The 24,532-nt window shown below is 42.5% G+C and overlaps 1 protein-coding gene across 3 annotated transcripts; it reads left to right on the top strand.

Moving 5' to 3' along the window:
• Positions 1 to 642: 642 nt before the first annotated feature.
• On the top strand, positions 643 to 15,593 carry TRIM38 (tripartite motif containing 38). Of its 3 annotated transcripts, XM_064281699.1 has the most exons (9): positions 646 to 786; positions 948 to 1,185; positions 1,809 to 2,001; positions 2,796 to 3,352; positions 6,598 to 6,693; positions 8,227 to 8,457; positions 9,477 to 9,499; positions 9,595 to 9,707; positions 12,451 to 15,587. In XM_064281699.1, exons 4-9 carry the CDS (start codon positions 2,942 to 2,944, stop codon positions 12,972 to 12,974), a joined length of 1,398 nt encoding a protein of 465 aa, XP_064137769.1. In that variant the 5' UTR covers positions 646 to 786; positions 948 to 1,185; positions 1,809 to 2,001; positions 2,796 to 2,941; the 3' UTR covers positions 12,975 to 15,587. The 3 variants fall into 3 exon arrangements, with proteins under 3 accessions (XP_023411497.2, XP_064137769.1, XP_010594474.2); XM_010596172.3 differs by lacking the exon at positions 1,809 to 2,001; XM_023555729.2 differs by lacking the exons at positions 1,809 to 2,001; positions 8,227 to 8,457 and having other exon boundaries at positions 643 to 786; positions 12,451 to 15,593.
• The last annotated feature ends 8,939 nt before the right edge of the window (positions 15,594 to 24,532 follow it).

Consider the following 24,532-nt stretch of genomic DNA (forward strand, 5'->3'; position numbering starts at 1 on the left):
AGTGAGAGAGGGGAGAGGGGTAGGTGTGAAGTCTGAGAGAGGCCGGTGGGGCATCCTTGCGTAAAGCTCTGGAGGCCTCGGTTAATCTTTCTAGGTGCTAGAAAGCTGAGCTTTAAAAGAATAAAAATAGCACCGGTAGAGTTGTAATTGCTCGGGGGTGCAGTTGTTCAGCGATTATCTGAGGAGCTTGTTAAGAGCTGTGTTTCAGGAAAAACAAACAGGGAATAGGTCGAGATATCCCAAACTGGACTCTTGTTTCTCAGATGAACTCTTTCCTGCCCAATTCCCTGGAAGGCTTCTCCTGCCTACATCTAGCCCCATGGATGCAACCAACTGAAACTCAGGAACATCACCGGTGAAAGGAAAACTGCTAATTCAAGAAACTGCCAGGATTCGAAAGTCCCAAACCGAATGGCTCAGAACTGCCTCGGAGGACGAGCTTTACTTTCTGGATCTGTCTCTGCCAAAGTTAATCAGAGTGCTCAGACCCAGCAAGACTTCCTGCCAGCGGACGTTGGGCCCTCCCTTGAGCGCTGCTGTGAGAAGCGTTTTGAGGAAGTAAGTTTATAAAGCTAGCTTTTTTGTTTTCCCTCCACTTCAACTTCACTGTTTCCTTCCGGGATCTTTTGGGGCTCCGCCTCCCACAGTGGTTTCACTTCTGAGTTTAACCCGGTCTGAGTTAACTTTTCTACCCACACTCCGAAAGTGGCCGCTACAGAGGGGACTAGCAGGGAATATGTGACGGTCGGCTGTGGAGCAACGAACTTGGGAAAGGCCCAGGCCCAGGTTTTCTTGGTGGAGGGATATGATTTCTGCGTGTGTGAATGTGTGTGTGTGGGTGAGGGGTGGGGTAGGTACGCTTCGTGGTGCGAGAGCCTCTCCAAATCTGAAAATCGTCAGAATTTTTCCTTATAGCTCTCACTCGTGTTTCCTTTCTCTTTCACCAGCCCTCCGTGCCACATTTCAGAAGATCCGGGTTGTGAGGTGACTGAAGGCCAGGACAGCACCCTGGGACTTCAGAAGAGGGGAGGCACTTCTTCCCTAGCAGCGCAGCAGCCCGGGCAGAGAGGGGCTTCGTGTATCCTTTGATAGAAATCATCTGCCGAGGAATAGAATTCTCCAAGATGACACTCTGTGTGGCTCCAAGAGAACGGTCCTGATTATCAGAGGGAAAACACCTATCCGGTAAACCAAAACCATTGCAGTTGTGTCGATTCCAACTCACAGGGACCCTATAGGACGGGGTAGAACTGCCCCATAGGGTTTCCAAGGAGCGGCTGGTGGATTGGAACTGCCTGCCGATGTTTTGGTTAGCAGCTGAGCTCTTAACCATTGCGCCACCAGGGCTCCATAGATCTGTTAACTTTAGTCAAAATCCTGTTTTTAATTCCAGGCTCAGTCAGTTCAAAGGAAAGGTCACTTTTCGATTTTTCGCTCTCCTTCCAATCTCTCTCCCAAACTCTCAGGGATGGGAAGAGGGAAACAGGACTAGGTTCCTGAAACAGCTGCAGCAGGGGGTGAGAGGTCAGATTCCTTTGCTGTCTCTGGTGGCTGCGTCTTTACTGATGGACATTAGGGGGTCCAGCACCAGGGATCCCACAGAGGCTTGATTGCCCCCACCTGCCTCCTTTCCCACCTCCCCCACGTCCTGGCCAGGCTTGCCCACAAGTTCTGCGAACTCCCTGTGCTCCAATCACCCTGGACTTCTGGGAGGCAGTCCTGACCTGGAGAAGGGACAGTCAAGGCCCTAGTTCTCTGGGAGCTCTGCCCCCCAGACTAACCCTTCCCCTCTCTATCTCTCTTTCTAGTACTCTCTCCCTAAGTACCATGAAAGGAGCCCTGGTGGCGCAATGATTAAACACTTGGCTGATAACTGAAAGATCAGCAGTCTGAACCCACCAGCTGCTCCACGGGAGAAAGATGTGGCAGTCTGCTTCTGTAAAGATTACGGCCTTGGAAACCCTGTGGAGACTCCTATTCTGTCCTGTAGGGTTGCTATGAGTCAGTATCCACTCCACAGCAATGGGGTTGGGTTTTGTTTTTTTTTTTTTCCAGAAGTAGCAGGAGGGAGGTTGGAAAAAGGACAAACCGGTTCTTCTAGTTGCCTTGGTTATTTTCATATTCCCCTGGCGGGTCTCCACTGAGACTTTATTAATCTCCGGAATTTTTTTCATCTTGGAGTGAGGGCAGGGTAGAGAGATCTGGGCGTGGATGATTCAAACTTGATTATGTCAATGGAAACTTCACAAAACCAAAAACCAAACCCACCACTGTCGAGTCGATTCTGACTCATAGTGACCCTATAGGACAGAGTAGAACTGCCCCATAGAGTTTCCAAGGAGCACCTGGGGGATTCGAACTGCCCACCTCTTGCTTAGCAGCCATAGCAGTTAACCACTACTACACCACCAGGGTTTCCTAGAAACTTCACAGACCACTTAATTACTCCAGTGTTGCTACCAGTCAAAAAGAGAATTCTTGATGTTCACTAGGATGTGAAAGTTTCACACTCCCTCACTGATTTCTCTCTCTTGGGGCAACTTCTGTGAGGACACCTTCCTTACTCCTCTATTTGTCTCAGCACTTGGTCCAAGAGAATTTTTGCACTGATGGAATGTCCTAGATCTGGGCTGTCATATAGCCACCAGCCACATGTGGCTACTAAGACTGAGAAACTGAATTTTAATTTTATTTCATTTTAATTAAACAGCTATATGTGGTAATAGCTACCATATTAGACAACACAGCTAGATGTTTATGCATCTTCTAGATTCTAGTCCATTTCTTCTCTCTAGAAAGAAGACTTTAAGACCCGTGCAGTCCAGCGACAGCCAACTCATCACACAGAGGCTCATGTGAGGTGTATTTCCATCACTGTTGAAAATTCTGGCTGCTTTATCTCTGCTTCTAGATCCACTGTTCAAGGTTTTTAATAAAAGCCATGGCCTCAGCCACACCTGCAAAAAAGATGAGGGAGGAAGCCACCTGCTCCATCTGCTTAAACTTGATGGCTGACCCAGTGAGCATCAGCTGTGGACACAGCTACTGCCACTTATGTATAGTGGGCTTCTTTGAGAACATAAGGCACATGAAACCACAGGAAGAGAAGTTCTTATGTCCTCAGTGCCGAGCCCCCTTTAAAACGGCGAGCGTCCGGCCCAACAAGCAGCTGGGAAGCCTCATTGAGGCCATCAAGGAGATGAACTGTGAAATGGTATGTGAAGAACACGGAGAGCAACTCCACCTGTTCTGCGAAGACGAGGGCCAGCTCATCTGCTGGCGCTGTGAGCGGGCACCGCAGCACAAAGGGCACACCACGGCTCTTGTCGAAGATGTAAGCCAGGGGTACAAGGTGAGTGTGGGGGCCAGAGAGGCTCGCCAAGGCCTGGTCTCATGCTGTTCTCCAAGACCTGAGATTGTTTAGTCTGAAACCCAAGATTATGATCCGGAAGTGCAGCTTTCGTTGTGTCATTCTTCTGAAAAACAGTTTTGATGGGTCCTCACTAAATCAAGTCCAGACTGTCCATCCTGACTTTCAGCAAGATGGTCAGACTCTTGTCTCTCCATTCTGGATAGAGTGAACTTCCCCCTGTCCTAGAACACATTGTGGTCAAACCCACATCTGCATGTTTTATGGCTTCACACTGGGTATACCGTTTAAAAAAACCACAATGGGACCCACGTGGTAGGGTCTCAAAATACAGGGGAAAAAGACACACTACCTTTTAGATAGCCTACATTTTCAGCCCAAGCCCATTGTTGTCAAGTCAATTCCAACTCATAGCAACCCTATAGGACAGGGTTTCTGTAGGGTTTCAAAGGAGAGGCTGGTGGATTCGAACTGCTGACTTTTTGGTTAGCGGCCTAGCTCTTAGCCACTGTGCCACTGGGGCTTCTACATTCTTGGAGGAAACATTGAAAAAAAAAAGTTGCCTTCAAGTCGATTCCAAAGGAGACCTCATGTGTTATAGAGTAGAACTGCTCCTTAGGGTTTTCTTGGCTATAGTCTTTACAGAAGGAAGTCACAGTCCTTTGTTCCACAGTGCCCCTGGGTGGATTCGAACCACCAACCTTTAGGTTAGTAGTCAAGTACAAACCATTTGTGCTACCCAAGGACCTTAGTAGGGAAGAAAAACCTGCAAAAAAGACTGCCTGGCACCCTCTGTTTTGGGTGACGAGAGGGAGCAGGGAATAGGGAGTGATATCAGGGAAGCCTTCCTGGAAGAAGTGACTCTTGAAGGACACAAAAGTTAACCATATATAGAGGGATGGAGAAAAGAGAGGGCATTCCAGGCAGAGGGGATTGCACATGCAAATGCATGGCAGTGAGAGCTTTCCTGACTCATGGTGACGAGGATGGGGACTGTGCGTATGGAAAGGCAAATGATGACATGGGAAAGAAGGTTGGGGCCCAGAAACTTGTTATCAGCTCGGAGTCTGTATCCTAGCCCATCATGGTACAGACCACTAGGAGATGTTCATTTGGGAAATGATGGGTCAGGTTGTCATTGAAAAGATCACTCTGAGGATGGAGCAAATGGCTGGGTGGTACATACGGTTAAGCGCTGGACTACTAGCTGAAAGGTTGGCAGTTCGAACTCACCCCGAGACACCTCAGAAGAAAGGCCTGGCCATCTGCTTCTGAAAGGTCACAGCCTTGAAAACCTAAGGAACGCAGTTCTACCCTGCACACGGAGGGTCGCCATGAGTCAGAATCTACTCAATGGCAACTAACAACAACAACATTCAACATATAAAATACGTAACCTTGAGAATAATGAAACACCAAAAATGAAAAGATCATCCTGGCATGGATAAAGCATAAGGACTATCAAGGAGTAAAATTCAAATTATTCCAATAAGAAAGGGAAGAGGGAAGTTTCAAGCAAGATTCAGGAAGAAAATCGAAGGGTTTGGAAATGATTGGTTGTAGATGATGAAGGAGAGGGAGTGATTTGGGGCAACTCCTGGATTTCTCATGCAAGATCACGCAAAGGACAGCTGCCCTTGGCGTGGCAAAATGAAGGAGCAGTGAGAATAGTCCACTGCCACATTCCTTCTCTGTCTTGCCTAGAAGATGTTGTCCCCATTGTGGGACTCCTTGTTCCCTGCTCCATGGGTGTGGAGGTGGTCTTATATTAAAGCTCCTGATTCTTCATAAGGACATGTCAATACCGTTCAACACACAGTGGCTCTTTCTTAAGCTTCATGGAACAGATAATAACTGTAATGTGAATATTCACATTTTAATTACTTTCCCCCCACATAGTAAGAAGAGGAGCAGCTCAGGGTAATGGTTATAAACACAGACTCAGGAGCCAGATTGCTCAGGTTGAAATTCTACTTCTGCCACTTGCTAGATGGGTAACTTTGGACAAATTATTTAATATTTTATTTTCACAGCAGTAATAAGAGATCTTTAATGTCTTCATGCCTTGATTTCCCCATCTGTAAAATGGAGATTGTTCTGAGCTTTAAGGACATTAATAGTATATGTAAAGCTCAGAATAGCACTTGGGATATAACAAGGGCAATGCAGGCTTTTGTTAGTTACATAGGGCCCTTCCTTGAGAATGCTAGAAAATTGAAAAGTATACTTGTTGGGTTTACAGAAGGACAGGAGCCAATTCTTTCAGTGTTGACCAAAATTTGCAATTTGGTTCAGCTTCAAATTGCTTTCTATGAAAATGAGAGCAACTATTTTTTAAAATAAACTAAAAGCTTGACATAACCCATAAGCTCATTGCCATTGAGTCAATTCCAACTTGTAGTGACCCTATAGGACAGAGTAGAACTGCCCCATAGGGTTTCCAAGGAGCAGCTGGTGGATTCGAACTGCCAGCCTTTTGGTTAGCAGCCAAGCTCTTAACCACTGTGCCAAGCTTTACACAGTAAGTGAATCTTTTTAAGTTGATTTCATGATACTATCCTTTTAAAGATAACAGGGCCCCTTCCTCCATTACCTGTTTCTAGTAACTCCAGCCATCACGCATGTCTTTCCTTCCTGACCCACCCATAACTCCTACAAAGTTCTATGCGTGCCAAACACTTGGGCATCAATGGAAGTTGGAATCACAGCTCAACCACTGAGTAGTTAATAGTGCCTTGGGCAAGTTACTTAAACCTTTTCTAATCCTCAGTTTCTATTGCAGAAAAAATGTTAAGAATCCTATCCATTGCTCAGGTTGCTGAGGGGATCAAATATGTTACTGCAACTACAGCCCTTAGCATGCTCCCTGCCAAACTGTGTTGTTGTCGTCAGTTGAGTTGATTGTGATTCATGGCAACCCAGTGTGTGCAGGGTATAACTGCTTCATACAGTTTTCAAGGGCCAGGAACTTCCAGAAACAGATCACCAGGCCTGTCTTCTGAGGTACCTCTGTGTGGGTTCCAACCGCCAACCCTTTGTCTAGTTGTTGAGTGCTTAGCCATTTGTACCACCTAAGGACTCTGTCAAACCATAGGACTCAATAAATATTCACTGTTATGCTAACATATCTTGAGGAGCTGGGATTCCCCATGGGAACAGACACATTTAGATGCCTAATGAAGCATTGGCAACTTGAATTGACCTTACTCACTGAATTTTTCCTTCAGGAAAAACTTGAGAAAGTTGTGACAAACTTGAGGCAACTCAACGATGAATGTGTGAATCTGAAGGTATTGATGACAAAGCAAATAAACGAATGGAAGGTAAGAATCTGAGTTTATCGATCTCAAGCTATTTTCCATCTTAGAGCTCGTCCCCAGGGGATAGTTGAGGCAGACAATGATGGCTTATTCTCACTAAACCAGACCAAATAGCAGAAGAAACCATTTTTTGTTTTTATTTATTTACATCCGTGAGAATTTAGCTTTTACCCCCCACACCTTAAATTCTTCAACAGTAGGCTAGAATTCCTGATACCTCTGTGAGCAGAAGTAGAATTTGTGTTCGTTTACCTAGAACCAGCCTTGACTAGATTTGAATTGTAAATACCTCAAAATACCTTACTGGTTTGAAGGCCTCAACCTTATTAGCTTGGCAGTTACTACAGTACAGGAGCTGGCTTTTCAGCCTTTCAGGCTCAAATAACCAAATGAAAGGTAAAAATCTGAGTTTGTGATCATTCTAGAAACAGACTCACTCCAAGGTAGGATTCATATTCCTCAAGCTCATGAGGCTGATGTGGGAAACCCATTTAATATATAATGAGGACCCTAACTGCTGCAAGAACCTACATACTTGTAACTGCAGGAAGATGGGGTCTCTGAGGATATTACCAGGGCTAGCCAGCTTCCCCATTCTCACAACCACATTCCTTTATGGAAATACTTACGTAATCTATCAGCTTTCAGTTAAATCCCACAGCCCTATTTTGCCTCTTTCAAGCGTGTTTTCCGATCTCTTCCCTGACCCTTGACACCAAGGGTGTTAAGGTTAAAGTTTAGTTCTCAGAGGACACTCTTACTTCCCTCATTTCAGGGATCTTGGGGAAAGGGAAGGGACTTGACTGTAACCAAAATATATGGAAACCCATCAATACAAGAGTTAAGGCTGTACCCGTCTTCTACAGAAAAAAAGCTCCACTTCATCCTAACTCAATGACCTTCTACCACAACATCACAGGCATTGAAGTGCTGCATAAATTGAGTAAGCACTACTGGAAATTGTAACTCTACGTCCCCAAAATGCAAGCTGAGCTCCATAAGGTATATCATTTGGTTTCTGCCAGTCTTACACATGGGGATGATTAAATGACCATTTGACCCTAGACTGATGGATAAATATTTCTCAGTTAATTCATAATAAAAGCATGCCAATCCAGGACCTCCTGCAGTTGAGAATGATGGACTCTTCTATCAGTCTGGTTCCCTTAAAATACAGTTTTGTTGATATTCATTACAAACTTTTGCTTCAGGAAATTCCCTCAGACTCAGAGATACCTTCTTACAATTCAAATAAAAATTGGTTTTTATCCTCGAAACTGATAAAGTGTTTGAACTTGGCCCTATTTCAATAATAAAATTATCTAGTACCCTGACCCCCACCCTTCTCCTGTATGTTGGCTGGAGAAGACAGAAGTAAATAATGTGATTGTGGAGAATTGGGGATAACCCGTCACACAGCTGAGTGCTTGCCTCCCAGGCATGACTCTGCTACAGGGAACCTGCAACATTCTTCTAGCTCAAGAGGCTCATGGAAAAATACTGCCACAATTACTGAGCATTTTTTCATGTCTCTAGGAGAAGATAGAGGCTCAGAGAAAAAAAATACAGTCTGACTTTCAGAATCTCCAAATCTTCTTGCATGAAGAGGAGAAGCTTTGTCTGTGGAAGCTGGAGAGGGAAGAAGAACAGACTCTAAGGAGACTGAAGGACAATGATGAAAGCCTGGAGCTGAAGAGCTGTGAACTTATGAGCTACATCCTGGATCTGGAGGATAAATGTCAGGGCTCACCCCAGGAATTGCTACAGGTGAGGCTGTGGGCTTGGAGGAGGAAAAGAAAGTATCTGTGATTGATCTATTAAAGAGGGGAATGGTAAGGAAGCATGAAAAAAAATTGTAAGGACTGCCCGCCTTACTCAAAAGCAGCATATTAGCAGGGGAAATTTAAAGTAATGTTTCTTTTAAATATGCATCAGTATCTTCAGGATGGCCTCTACTAGTCTATAGGGGAGCCTTGTGATAATTAGAAAAATACAGCCCATCTGGGTGGATGTAGCTTGGTGAGCCCAACAGAACCATGGAATGACTTTCTCCACCATTTTCCCCTTGGGCTTTGTGCACAGAACCCTGACATTCAGACTCTCTCCTGAAATACTCTTCCAGGTGAGTGGTGATGATAAAGTGGGGCAGCCAAAATGAGAGAGAACCTTTTCCCTTATTTGCTTGAAGAGCCCTTGCTCCAGAGATATTACAAGGTCTCCTTACAGCTGCATGAAGGGTCCAGCACATTGAAATTAACACCTTGGACTGTTACACTTGGCTCCTACTAGTAGTACACTGTAGGGTTGAGAGTGTAGCTTGGCTGTATCACCACTATGTGACACCTACTGCCATCACTTTAGTGACCCAGTCAGGGGCTGTGCATGGATTCACCACTAACGACCTTCATCATAAAAGATCTCCAATATGGGCTCACTCAGAAGGAAATTGGATCACCAAAAGCAAGTCTTGTCAAAGGGGACATGGGCAAAGCTTCTGGCCCCTTCTCCAAGTAGCCCACAGGTTGACGTGATTGTGAACATTACAGCTCCCCTCAGACTTCAGAAAGGAAAATTAAGAGACTCAGAGGTTGGTAAATGTCCTACCATGTGGAATCTCCAAGGGGACTGGGATGTGGCCGTTATCTCTGGGCATCCATCAATACCTAAGGCTGGAGTTGTTCTCTTTACACCTTTGAAAAGTGGGTTTATAGAGAACAGCTCCACATGCCAAGCCCCATGAAATACTGATGTTCCCACACTCACCTTTTGTCTTTCTTCCTCTATAGGATGTGAAGGACACTTTGAAGAGGTAAGTGTTGTATGAATGTAGGAGGGGAGGGTTGGGGTATATAGAGGTGAATGGAATGCAGCACTGAAGAAGTCTTGGAACTCTGCTTGTTTTAGGAGTTGGGCTGTGAAGCTAGAAACACCAGAACCCATCTCCCTGGAGCTTAACAACATGTACAATGTTCCTGAGCTTTACTTTGATGTGAAGAAAATGCTAAGAAGCCATCAAGGTAAGTGAACTCAAAAATCTCTACGCGCTATGTGGACAGAAGAGAACTTAAGCAGTAACTGAGTTCATGACCTGTCCCTGAGAGGTCGTTTGTTGTTTTCAGTGGAGCCGTCACACTCTTCCTTGTTAGTTCCAATGCTCAGACAGGAGGCACAGCATACCGGTTATCTGTGCAGACCCTTCAAATCCTTGCTTTCCCATGTATTAGCTGTGGGACCCCAGGCAAATCACTGCTTCAGTTTCCCAATCTGAAAAATGGAAACATTAAATATTCCTACTGCATTGGATTATCATGAAAATTAAATGCATGAACATGTGGAAATGCTTAGCACAGTGCCTGGCACATGATCAAAACCACATCGTGGTATTAGCTGCAATTATAGCATCTATCACTTTTATTTCAGTCAACTGTCAGCAGTGCAAGAAAGGTGAGTATTATGGGCTGTGATCCAAATGGTTTTAAGGACTTGGCCCAGATAACAGAGATGGTAAATGTTAGAACTGTAACCAAAACCACGTTTTACCGACTTCAAAAGCTCAGCTTCCCGCTCCTTTGATTCTCTTAAATGGTACTTGCCATACTTTCACAATCCCTTATCTACAATTACAAAATTCAAAAAGCTCTGAAAACTGAGTGTTTTCATAACTCATTTGGCTGCAAAATCTTACCTAACCTGAGATGATGTGGTAGAAACCTTATGGATCACAGTAGTCTGATCTTTTTGTGCATGGGGTCGCCATGAGTTGGGGCCAACTTAAGGGCAGTTAACAGCATCAAAATACCTGAAAAAAGTGCATATTATCTGCTTATTAGTTTCTGGATTTTATATGTGACTGTTAGATCTGGATTGTTTTTTGTTAAATCTTTCATGTTTTCTATTTGTTTCATCTGCCATGATCTATCCATTATGGAGAGAAGGCTGTTAAAATATTTCACGGTCATAGGGGTGATTGTAGAATTGTCTTTCTCTTTGTAATTCTGTAATTTTTGATTTGTAGATTTAGAGGCTATATTAGGGCATGCATGTTTAGAATTGTGGTATCTTCCTAGCAGATAGTACATTTTATCTTTATGAGGTGACCCTCTTCATCCTTAATAATGCTTTCACTTAATATCTTTTGACAACATTGAATAGCTATAGCAGCTATATAAATATATTATCCATTTTTTAACTTTTAACCTTTCTGTATTTTTTTGTTACATGTATCACTTATAAACGCTCTTTGGAAACTCTATGGTGCAGTTCTACTCTGTCCTATAGGGTCGCTAGGAGTCGGAATCAACTCGATGGCAGTGGGTAGTGGGTTTATAAACAATATATAGATGGAATTTTTAAAGTCCAATTGACATTTTGTCCTTTAAATGGTATTACCAATTTGTAAACCTGTTAATTTCTTAACCTGAGTTTTCCTGGATCATTCAGGGAATGTAAATTGAAACCCCAAACTTTGTTGAGGGCAGACTAGTGATAAAGGGTGCCAATAGAGTAATAAAGGAGTTATTTTCAAAAGTAAGGAAGAGAGGAATCAACAAGGAGAGTGAAGAACCCAGGGCTTTGATAGTGGGGAGACATCACCTTTCCTGGGCCTCAAGTGACAGGCATAGGGAGCTGTAATTATAGGCAACTATAGCCAAGATAGAAGAACAGACCATCCAAATCATAGCTAATAGGGAGGGACAGTGGTACTAAATACTCCTTACTCTGCTTCCTTCTGACCCCATGGTGTCTTCTAATGCTTTCCAGTGGCTGAATCACACAGAAGTCAAAGGGGAGGGAGCCTGTTTGATATATCCACAGAGGTCAGCCTTCCTTGGGACAGAGTGGGGTAGAAAAGGTGGAGAATGGTCTGGAGGGGCAAACAGAGAACAGGACATGTTTCAGAATACTTTATTTCTCTTCTTGCCACAGTCCAGCTGATCAGTGTTTAGCCCAGTAACACATAGACTTCTTAACTCTCTTGCTAAAACATTTTATTACTACCTTTCATTTTTAAAGTTGCATTGCTTATTATTATATATTATTGCTAAAATATTTTAGTTTACCATATTTTTTCTGTCTTGCTTGATTCTAGCCAATTTTTTTTTTTTTTAATGTATATTGGTCCTTTGTGTATTACCTTAAACTAATCCCTATTGAACCTTATCTGAAGTAAGAAAGAGGAGCTTACACTTAAAAGTCATGGGACTGGGTGTGTGTCTGAGGTCTAGGTAGAACTGTGGGTCTTCCAATAACAAGCTATGACATTAGCTGAGTCAGGTTCCTTCTTTGATCCTCAGTGTTGGTAGTTATCAATGGACATGGGGAAGGACTCCTTTCTGTCCCAGTATTCCAGGATTACTGGAAGATCCACGAGGGAGAGGAAGGTCTTTGGAGAGGACAGTAACCATATCAGCTCTAGGTAGTTCTGGTCCTTAAGCTCTCTGAGTGACTAAGTCAGTGATGATGATGAAGATGATGACAATGATGATATTACTATTACTACCATTTATTGGCCACTTACCATGTGTGAGGAATTTTACAGGCACCAAATGTATGTTAGCTCCTTCATTCCTCCCCATCATGCTCTGCAACAGGTATGACAATTTCGACTTTATATTTAACAAAACTGAGCCTCAGAGAGTTAAATGCCTTGCCAAAGCTTACACAGCTAGTAAGAAACAATGCTTAGATTCAAACACAGGCTGATTTTATTGAAAATGAACTATGCTTTCAACACCAAAAAAATATTGTCTTTCTTTGCAGTCAGTGTGACTCTGGATCCAGATACAGCTCATCGTGAACTAATTCTGTCTGAGGATCGGAGACAAGTGACTCGTGGATGCTCCCAGGACAATCTTGACACTTCTTCCAAGAGATTTAGTGCCTTCCCCTGTGTCCTGGGCTGTGAGGGTTTCACCTCAGGAAGACACTACTTTGAAGTAGATGTGGGAGAAGGAACTGGGTGGGACTTAGGAGTTTGTATAGAAAATGTGCAGAGAGACAAGAGCATGAAGCAGAAGCCTGAGTTTGGATTCTGGACCATCAGGCTATGCAAAAAGAAAGGCTATATAGCACTTACCTCTCTCCCAGTTTACCTTCATCTAAAGGAGAAGCCCCTGGTTGTGGGGGTTTTATTGGACTGTGAGGGTGGAGTTGTATCCTTTTATAACATGACCACCGGTTCCCACATTTTCACCTTCCCAAAGGCCTCCTTCTCTGATACACTCCGGCCCTATTTCCAAGTTTATCAATACTCTCCTTTGTTCCTACCTCCTCCAGATGAGTAAAGAAAGAAGTAAAGTCTCCTTCTTGATTTAACCAGCACAGAGAACATAATGTACATCCCGTGAGGAGAGAGATTTGGACTGCTTTCTTCACTGCTTTTTTCCCCAGTGCACTTAAAAAATATGTATGGAATGAATGGATATATAAAGACTGTAAAAATACCACAGATTGTCAGCCTGAACTGAGGGAAAGTGAGATAGTAGCAATGACCATATATTGTCTTGTCTATCCCTCTTCAGTGGATTCAGGGTTTTGATTTCCAAAAGTTCTTGAGTGATGGGCAGGGAAAAGTCAATGACTGACCCAGAGGCCAGGAAGCCTGTGTTCTCTCCCTGTTTTGAGGCCATTTGAACGGGTATGTAGGGGATGAGAGAAAGTTGCAATTGTCTCTGCCTACTGCATAAAAAGGAGCCCTGGTGGTGCAGTGGTTAAAGCACTTGGCTGCAAACTGAAAGGTTGGCGGTTTGATACCACCAGCTGCTCCTCAGGAGAACGATGTCGCAGTCTGCTTCTGTAAAGATTTATAGCCTTGGAAACCTTATGGGGTAGTTCTACTCTGTCCTATAAGGTCACTATGAGTTAGAACTGACTTGATAGCAGCGGGTTTTGTTTTATTTCTTTCTTTCTTTTTTTACTGTGTAATAGAGCAGGAAGATTAAAATAGTTAATCTTCCAACCACTGGCAGGCTGGTTAGTAATCTGAGCTGCAATCCTAGATGATGTAGGCAATAACAAAGTAAAGTGTGAGACAGAAGTTAAAATTAGCTTACAACGAGATGCTTGAAATAGGAAGGCAATTAAGAGTAAAAATAAATTCTGACAGGGAACTCAGTTCTCAAAAAGAATTCTATGTTTTCCAGAATGTGCTAAAGCCAACTGTCTTGAAATGTTTATAAACCTTAACAAATACTCGTTGCTGAAATGATTGTTGACAGTCTTTATTTTTATTCAGATATGATCAAATAGACCTTAATTCTCTAGAGGTTTATTCTCAAAGCTATATTCCATATTCTACTAGAGTGGGCCAACGGAGGACAATAAAGTCAGTCAACACACAAACAACATTACCAATGACAAGAAAAAGTCACTAAATTGTTAAATTTCATAGTAATTTATAGTTGATATAAAAAGTGATGTTTGCTGTCAGAGGGACCGAATTACTGGGCTGAGGGCTGTGGAACATCTAGCTCAATTGGCACAACATAGTTTATAAGAAGAATGTTCTATATTCTACTTTGGTAAGTGGTATCTGGGGTCTTAAAACCTTGTGAGCGGCCACTAAGATATTCCACTGGTCTTATCCGGTCAGGAGCAAGGGAGAATGAAGAAAACCAAACACACAAGGGAAAGATTAGTCCAAAGGACTAATGGACCTTAACTACCACAGCCTCCACCAGACTGAGTCCAGTACAACTGGATGGTGCCTGGCTACCACAACCCAGTGCTCTGACAGAGATCACAATAGGGAGTCCGGGACAGAGCTAGAGAAATTGTAGAACAAAACTCTAACTCACAAAAAAAGACCAGACTTACTGGCCTGAGAGAGACTGGAGGACCCCCAAGAGATGGCCCCCAGATACCCTTTTAGCTCAGTAAGTCACTCCTGAGGTTCACCCTTCCACCAAAGATTAGACAGGCCCATAAAACAGACTAAAGGGGCACACCAGCCTAGAGGCAAAGACTCGAAGGCAGGAGGAGACAGGAAAGCTGGTAATAGGGAACCCAAGGTCAAGAAGGGGAGAGTGTTGACATGTTGCGGGGTTGGTAACCAATGTCACAAAGCAATATGTGTACTAATTGTTTAATGAGAAGCTAGTTTGTTATGTAAACCTTCATCTAAAGTACAAAAATTGATGTTTGCTGATGTTAAGGTCCTCTGACATCACCAATTATATAGTAATTCTTCTCAAAGGAAGTAAAGTATGAATGTCCGTTAATTTTTAAGCCTCCCCAGATGATAGACTACTATCCAGTGCAACAAGAAAAATGAACATATGATAATTGCAAACTCCCCTCAAGAAATCACTCTGGGCATAAAGGAAATAAAGCAAAAGAGCCATATTTGGATGTCAGAGGCATGGTTGGGCATCCATTTCTGCCCAAAGTAAGAAAGAGAAGAGTTCAGACAGTCACCAACATTTCCCAGCCTCGGACATTATAGTCATATTAATACAGGCTGGGTAGTAGCTAGAAACAAAACCCCTGTCTTATTTATTCTCTGCCCCTACAGACCCAGCACACTAATCCAGGTCTGGGGCCTAGGACCCACTTGATAAGTGAGAAAGGCCACTTTCAAACACAGGGTAAATGAAGGCACAGCATGAATATTGCTAAACTAAACTGTACCTTGGAGCCCTGATGACACAGTGGTTAAGAGCTCAGGCTGCTAACCAAAAGGTTGGCAGTTTGAATCCACCAGCCGCTCCTCGGAAACCCTGTAGGGCAGTTCTATTCTGTCCTATGGGGTCGCTATGAGTCAGAATCAACTCAATGGCAGCTGAGTTTGGTTTGGGGGTTTTATCTCTACCTCGGCATCCTGCAATCCAGGCGGCATCCCTAACATTGGCAGGCCCTAGAGCACTGTGCTCAGAGGGAATTCTGTATCCTTCCCTTAAACACTTAAATTGCTGAACAAGAAAGAATGATAAAATAAGCATTCAACTAAAGTTTTTTTTTTTTTTTAATTAACAAAGCAAACTTTTGGAAACCATAAGGAACGATGTAATAAAGATAAAATAAGAAATTGATTGGGATGCAGGCCAGCTATAGAAATAAGAAATCATTTCTGCAGCGGCAAGGTGTTGCAACTACCCGGTGTACCCGATCCGGAGTAGGGTGGGAGGAAGGACCCGTGCCACTGCCCTGGGCTGTGGCCTCCCGCCATCCCGGCAGGACCAGGAGTCGGAGGACCGAGTCCAGGCCTCGGTCACTTGGGCCTGCGCCTGGGATTGAGGGCAGTCTCCTGGCTAGGCTGCCTACGGGGAAATCGAGGCTCCACGGGGTCTGCGAAAACGGCGGGGACACTGTTCCTTGAGCCCTCGAGGGAATTTAAGTTGCATAGCCTTCTCCTGGAAACCTTGTGTAGTGCTTAAGAGCTACAGCTGCTAACCAAAAGGTCAGCAGTTCGAATCCGCCAGGCGCTTCTTGGAAACTCTGTGGCGCAGTTTTACTCTGTCCTATAGGGTCGCTATGAGTCGGGATCGACAGGACAGCAACGGGTTTGGTTTTTGCTTTTACTTCCCTGCCGTAGTCATTGCTAGAGTTCAGGAAAGGTCCTGGAAGATCACGGTTACGGGTTTATTTTTTACAAAGTTTTTTTTTTTTTATGTTTGTTTTGTTTGTCCATAAAACAACCCATCTCTCCTCAGAGGCGATTCTTACATTCGGAATTCAGTTATTTATGAAACACTCGCACAGAGGTGAGCAAAGGCGCAGAAAGCAGCGGTTCCGAGCAGGACTTCATCCGCTGGGTCCAGGGTCGGGAGGAGGAGATCGCCCAAAGCAGGACTCCGGCGTCAGCTGCGCTGAACGCTCTCGCGATGGCCTGCCGGGGCGCATCTGATTGCCTGGAGCCGCCTCTCACGCCGCAGGAGCCCCGCCACCACGCTGGCCCCGCCCCCGGCCTGCGCGGGCACCAGCGCCCCCTAGTGCCTCCAGCTATGCTGGGCGCGCCCCACAGGTGGCCAGTTTTTACTTTTCCCGCCGCCCCTCCTTCCAGCGCTTTTCACGTGATAGGTCACTTCTCCGCCCCTTACCCAGGATGGTCTGAGTCCTAGGGACCTTTCTCACAGTCTCAGGGACTGAGATCTGTACGCAGCACCCCAAGAAGCCCTTCAGCGGCCTCCGCAGACGCAGCTCTCTTTCCTGTTAAGGACAAGAGCTCTGAGGATGCAGCCGCTCTTGAAGGAATCTCCAGGTGTTGGAGATGGTGACTCCGGACCTGAGTCCCGCCCAGGGACATGGAGAGAATGTGGTGAGTTAAGAGACCAAAGCGGGGGAAGGGGGTTCGAACCCGGGAGGTGGTGAATTAACTTCGTCCTAGCTTCCTTAATTGAACAGAAAATCTTCATTTTCATATCATCAGAGTCATTGGTTTTTGTCTTATGGCTTGTGCTTATGGGGTTTAGTTCGAGAAGTTTTTCCCAATCCCTTTAGTTTGCACAATGGTCTCCTTTCCTTTTACAAATTGTAGAGTTTTACCTTACCCTTTTAGGACTTTTGTTCACGTGGAGTCCACCTTTGTATGTGATGGTAGGTCAGGATCCAGTTTAATTTTTGTCTTTCAGTGAGCCAGTTTTCCTGGCATCATCTACAAACTATCTCTGCACTGCTTCCTTTTCTTGTGAATATGTTAGTCCCCTTATCCACCTGAGCCTGACTCTGAGTTCCTGATTATCTTCAAATGTTCCTTCTTTTTTTTGCCAATATGAGGCTCATGTTATTACTGTGACATTGTTATCTGCATGGGCTGGTCCACTTTTGATCCTGTATTTCAAAGTTAATTATTTTGAGGCTTCTTCCTTTTGTGTAAATTTTGGAATGTGTTTATTCTCAAAAGCGATTCACTAGAATTTGTTATAGACTGCAACAAATGCAGATTTTCCCCTATTTTTAAAATTTTTATTTCTTTTTCATCATTGTTATGTATTGAATTGTGTCCCCCTCAAATATGTGTTGTAAATCCTGACCTCCATGCCTGTGGTTATAATTCCACTTGGAAATGGGTTTTCTCTCTGAAATTAATGATGCAGGATTACGGTAGGTCTTGAGTCAATCCATTTGGAGATATAAAAGATTAAACAAGCACCGAAAGCTAGCAGAGATGGGAGAAGAGTGATGCCAAACCACATGAAGATCACCAAGGAGTAGAAGCTCAGAAGAGACAAGGACCTTTCTCCAGAGCTGACAGAGAATTTGGACTTCTAGCCACCTAAACTGTGAGAAAATAAATTTCTATTTGTTAAAGCCACCCACTTGTCATATTTCTGTTATAGCAGCACTAGATAACTAAGACGGTCATTTTTGCCAGAAATCAGTGCTTTTGAAAGAACTGGCTTTTAATTTTGTTGTTATATCTTTATTCTTTCTTTCCTCCTCCTTTTGTTCATTTTTTCTTTAGAAGTTAAAATGTACCTGCTAGACTTAGCATATAACGTCTTTAAATCCCCATATGACTGAGTTTATCCAATAGCTGTTTAGTGACAGATAAACTAGGAAAATATGAAACAACCAGAATGATGGAACATGGAAGGTTCAAAGGTGGCTTTAGTTAGGGAGGCAGCTACGGGCTAAGATAAAATTTGTAAGTTGTTTTCTATTTTAATTAATCATGCCATTATTTCACCCTTTAATTTCCATAGTATTCTTTAATTTTTATTATAAATAACTTAATTCTTTCAAGGTATTAATAGTTACTTTCCATTTCAACCAGTAATATATTGAATAACAAATTAACATTATTGAAGAATAATTTTTACACAATAAAAGGTATCTGCATGAATTATATGCAGTCCCTGGGTGGTGCAAATGGTTAACATACCCATCTGCTAACTAAAAGGTTGGAAGTTCGAGTCCAGCCAGAGGCTCCTCCAAAGAAAAGCCTGGTGATCTACTTCAGAAGAATCAGCATTGAAAACTCTATGAAGTGCAGTTCCACTCTGACACAAAGTCACCATGAGTCTGCGTCAACTCAATGGCAACTAGTTTTATTAATTGTACAATTCAATGAGTTTTATAAATATGTATTAAGAACAAAACAAACCAAAACTGTTGCTGTTGGGTCCAACTCATGATGACTCCATGTGTTACAGAATAGAACTGCTCCGTGGTTTTTCTTGTCTGTACTCTTTATGGAAGCAGACTGCCAGGCCTTTTTTCTGTGGCACTGCTGGGTAGGTTCAAACTGCCAGCCTTTAGGTTAGTAGTCCAGTGCAAACTGTTTCCATCACTCAGGGACCTACATTCATATAGTTAGTGACATAATCAACGTACAGAACATTTTTATCAACCTAGAAAGTTCCCCTCTGCCCCTTTGCAGTCACTGCCCTGCCCTCTACAACTCTGGCCCAGGAAACCACTGATTTCTCACTAACAGCTTAGTTTTCCCATTCCTAGAATTTCATAAAAATGGAATTTATATCATAAGCATTCTTTTGTGTTGGCTTATTTCCCTCAACATGTTCTTGAGATTCATCAATGTTATTCCATGGATCAGTAGTTTGTCCCATTTATTGCTGAGTAGTATTCCATGATATGGGTATATTACAATTCGTTTATCTAGTCACCTGCTGATGGACATTTGGGGTGGTTCTAGTTTATAGCATTGTAAAAAAGCTGATATGAACACATGTATACGGGTCATGGTATGGACATATTTTCTTTCTCTTAAGTAGAGTTTACTGGGCTATATAAGTAATTGTTTAATTTTATAGGAAACAGCCAAATTCTTGAAGTGGTGACAAGATTGGCCACTTCCACCTGCAGTGTATGAGAGTACCAGTTGCTCCACATCCTTGCTAACACTGGAGATTGTCAGTCTTTTTAATTTTAGCCATTCTATTGGGTTGAAGTGGTATCTCATTATGGTTTTGGTTTACCCATTATTTTAATTGGCTTGTTTGTCATCTTATTAATCTAGTTATAGATTCTTTATATTTTCTGGATACGAGTCCTTTGTCAGATATATGTATTGTAAAACCACAATGAGATACTACTTCATATCCACCAGGACGGCTATTTAATAAAAAACCTGGGAATAACAAGTGCTAGTGAGGATGTGGAGAAGTTAGACTCCTTATCCATCGCTAACGGGAATGTAAAATGGTACAAACAATGTGGAAAACTGGCACTTCCTCAAAAAGCTAAAAGTAGGTTTATCATATAACCCAGCAATTCCACTACTAGGTATATATCCAAAAGATTTGAAAGCAGGAACTCCAAACAAATACTTGTATACTAAAGTTCATTGCAGTGTTATACACAGTAGCAAAAAAGTGGGAACAACCCAGTGTCCGTCACCAGATGAATGGATAAACAAAATGTAGTATATACATACAAGGAAATATTATTTAGTGGTAAAGAGAAATGAAAGTCTAACGCACGCAACTACATGGATGAGCCTTAAAATCATACGCTAAGTGAAATAAGTCACACACAAAGGACAAATATTATATGATCCCACTTATATGAAATATCTACAGTAGGTAAATACACAGAGCCAAAGGTAAATGAGTGGTTACTGGAGGCTGGGAGGAGAAAGGAATGGGAAGTTGTTGGTTAATGGGCACTCAGTTTCTCTTTGAATGAAAAACTTCTGAAAATAGATAGTAGTGATGGTTGCACATCATTGTGAATGTAATTAACGTGACTGAATTGAACACTTAAAAATGATTAAAATGTCAAATTTTATGTAATGTTTATTTTACCAAATTAGCATTCAAAAAAAAAAAAAAAAACTAACCATAGATGTGTGGGTCTGTTCCTGAGTTTGTGCTTCTGTTCCATTGATCTATGTGTCTATCCTTATGCCAATACATACTATCTTGGTTACTGTAGGTTTTTAATAAAGTCCTTGGACTTGTTTCTTTTAAAGATTGCTTAGGTTACCCTTAGTCCTTGGCATTTCCATATAAATTTAGAATTAGGTTTCCAGTTTCTGCCAGATGTATTTTTTATTGGGACTGTATTACATCTGTATAGCAATTTGAAGAAAATTAACGTCTTAAGAGTTTAAGCTTTCCAGTCCACAAATATGGCATACCTCTCCACTTATTTAGGTCTTAACTGGATTGACTTCAAAGGGACTTAAGGAAACTTTTTGAGATCATTGAAATATTCTGTATCTTGGTTAGGTGGTAGTAATATGGGTGTATGCATTTGTCAAAACTCTGCAGTTTACTGTATATAAGTTATATTTCGATGAAGTTGATTTAAAAACCAAAGCCAAAAGTTGCCTCAGTTATTCCATTTATTTTCTTTTTTTGGTGTGATTCGTCATCATCAGAGTCATCTGACCTGAACATCATTTTATCCGTCAGTTCTGTGCTGAAAATACTGCCTTGGCTAAGTACTGTGTTAATATCCAACCAAGCCAGTCCGGAGCCTGTGGGATATTGTGTGATGTGGTAGAGAAAATTTCTTTGCTTTAGTCTCTTCCTACACGCTCCAGACCTTGACAGAATCCTGGCTTTTCCCCTGAGAGCGTTGTTTTCTGAGGAGCTCTCTTCCTGCAAGTTAGATACTCCCCTTATCCCACAGCTTTGGGATTGAGAGGTGGGGTGTGTCTTCAGTGTTCCCCAATGTTTTTTCCACACTTAAACTCTCCCACCCTGAGGGAAAAGCCCTCTACTTGCAGCCAGGCCATTCAGCCTTGTCACCCTGTGGCTCTCTCACTGTTGTCAAACAACCTGGTCACTTGCCCACATTCGGTATAGACCTCATCACCTAGTTCATGTTGTTCTACCCTAGCCTTATCCCCAGCCTGGGTGAACTCAGTGCTCATGTGGAAAGCCCACCCAACACCTTGGAATATAGTTCCTCTAAGGCCTGAACCACAAAATGCAGCTTCTTGGGCCTCACTCTCCACATTCCGATAAAATAAGGTCTCAGGTGAGGCCCATGAATCTGGATTTTAACAGGGACCCCATGTGATGATTTTGCACACTGGAATTTGAGAAGTGCCCTCTTGGACTATCATTTCCTCATTGCTCAGCTCCCGTGTTCCGCTCCATCAGAGCCACAACTCAGAATCAGCCCCCCTGGAATCCAGCCATCATCTGGAACAAGCCCTAGCCAACATCTCTCTGAAGTAGTAAATAAATTCAACATTGCATATTCCTCTCCACAGTCTCATCCTTATCGACCTTTCACTCTGTTATTTGCATCGCCCTGTGGTTTGACCCCTTCTAGTCCCATGATCCCTGTCTTATCCCCATCTCTGCACTGCCCTCTCTCTTCAGTTCCTGCCCTATTCTGCCAAGACATCACAGTCTGTCCATCCATTGCATCTCTTGATATCCTTATCTCTCTTGTCCCCTTATTCTTGCACTTCACCAGTTGAACAGAACTTTAAATTTTGGTCAGCCCCACCAACCACATCTGTCCCTAGGCAGCTGGGCTGTGCTAGAGAAATACCATGTACTGTCATAGAGTCATGGTTTGTACCTGCTGAGATATTAGTCAGTCCATTCCCCATTCTCCACACTGGCTATTGCAAATCTCCTCCTCTACACTCATTTCTGTTTTGCCACCATATTGGGCATTATTCTTACCATATGACCTTTGCCCTGTTCATGAAGAAAACCAAAGCCATCAGTAGAAACTTCATCAACACGGAATCAAAAGTATTCATTGTTATGCTCTGCTGAAATACGGGAGAGAGAATTGTGGGATGGAGCAAAAATTTTGTTTTAACCACTAGGAAGGTTCTGTTTTTTTCTTTAGTAGATAGAAGACAGAGAAACATAACAAATAAGCTTCTTTTACTAAAGAAGCTTAATAAAAGTTTGCTGCTGTTCCACTGGTAACATGTAAGGTGTCAATTTTTCAGACCAGCCATTGTCTAGTGACTTATGGAATAATCCAAGTAATGTTTCACAGACCAAATGAGCTTAAGCCTAAGGGACCACCAGTGTGTCATATTTGATAACAGGCAAAAACCGTGTTTAGAGCACATGGAGGGCTCTTATGTTTTCTTTGGATATGGGGAATTTAGAGAACAATAATACGAAAGAGGAAAATACATCTGCTTTGGGAATTTTAAAGTATTTAGCCTAACAAATCTAGACAGTATAGTCATCTGCTGATTAAATGCTGGTTCTGGTAAAGGAGAAACTCGGCACTTCTGGAAAAAAAAAAAAAAGGGCAGGGGATGTTGCCTTTGATATTTTGTTTTTACACTTCCACATAATAAATACAAATTTAAACAAGCTTGAGGGGAGCATTTTATTCATTCAATTAGCCTTTAAAGTTAAGCATACAGGTTAATGTCCTAAACCACATAAAGTGAATGGCTTTGTAAATTAAGAAATTCTGATAAAGTCAATACGGTAATATGATGAAAAGTTCATAAATGGCCATTACCTTGGAACATATCTTAAGGAATCAATTCTTAATTTTGGAAGCAAATACCTAATTTTGGAAATATTAGTATAAACCAAAAGCAAACCAAACCCATTGCCGTCGAGTTGATTCCAACTCATAGCGACCCTATAGAACAGAATAGAACTGTCCCCCCATAGGGTTTCCAAGGAGCACCTGGTGGATTTGAACTGCCAGCCTTTTGGTTAGCAGCCGTAGCTCTTAACCACTACACCACCAGGGCGTCCAAAGTTAATATAGCAGCCAAAATACTTTGGAATTTGTTCTAACCAAACGGATGAGTGGCTTTGTAAATTTAGCTGTACAATCAGGTTTGAAGAATTATATAGTATTTAAATGATTATTATCAACACACAGAAAGCTAACAAAAATGCTGGCTTAAATCAAAAAAGAAAAAGCAAAATACAAAATTGAGTGTATATGACAAACTATGGAAAATATACTCAACAGATTTATAAAGGTTAGAAGTTAATGTAGAAAAGTAAATATAGCTGTTGATACTTTGTTCTGAATATTTTAATAATTGGCTATTTAACCTTTTCTCCGAACAGTTGGAAATAGCAGGCATGATGTTTTGGAAAGCCCCCAGCTTCAGCTTTTTCTAATTGTATGGTTAGCCCATCATCTGCCAGGGGCTCCCTCTGCTGGGCAAATCTGGGAATACACTGAAACACTCTGGCTCCGTAATTCCCTCTCTTCTGGTTCCAGGAGAACAATTCCCTCTAGTTTTCCCACACTCCACCCTCTTGGGAGACCTACACTGTGATATTCCAGTGTCACCCTGTTATGTCCACTTTGTATTCAAGGCGTATCAGTCTACTGTCTCCTGGAAGGCTCCCTTCAGCTATAAATCTCATCCTGAACTTTACCTTTTAGAAACATTCTTGATCCCCATACTACAGTATGTGTTAGGTGCCCTGGGTGATAGGTTGGTAGAGATATATGATGAAAGACAATTGCAGGATGGAGAAAGGGGCTGCCTAGATGGAGGAACACTGACTGGAACTCAATTTAAGAATAGGGATTAAAAGAATCAACATGTATTGAATCTGTACAAAACGGTTTTACTCTATCCTGCCCCATGTAAAAATCAGCAGTGATAAGGCAGTAGAGTTTCCAGTTTTAGGGTTGTTCGTCCCTCAATTTCTTTCTTCAATCTGAAAATTCAAGATAATTAGTTGTTTATGATCTTGCCAAAGCCCAAATTTGAGTCACCTAAGCTAAGATACTGGCATTCAGTAGGGAATCATGACTTCTCTGCCAGCTCAAAGTGGTAGCCATGGATTCTTAACTCTTGGTGAGTTGCATAATTATAAGAAGTAATAAAAGTTCATTGTGGATGTGGAACAAATGACCATAAAATGAAGAACAAAATTTTAGTGATGGTTGAAAACTGAATTCACTTATCGTGTGGGAATATACCCAGGGGACATAGATGGGAAATAGCAGGTCTCTGTCCCCT

Source organism: Loxodonta africana, chromosome 1, assembly GCF_030014295.1.
Source record: "Loxodonta africana isolate mLoxAfr1 chromosome 1, mLoxAfr1.hap2, whole genome shotgun sequence".
Lineage (NCBI taxonomy): Eukaryota > Metazoa > Chordata > Mammalia > Proboscidea > Elephantidae > Loxodonta > Loxodonta africana.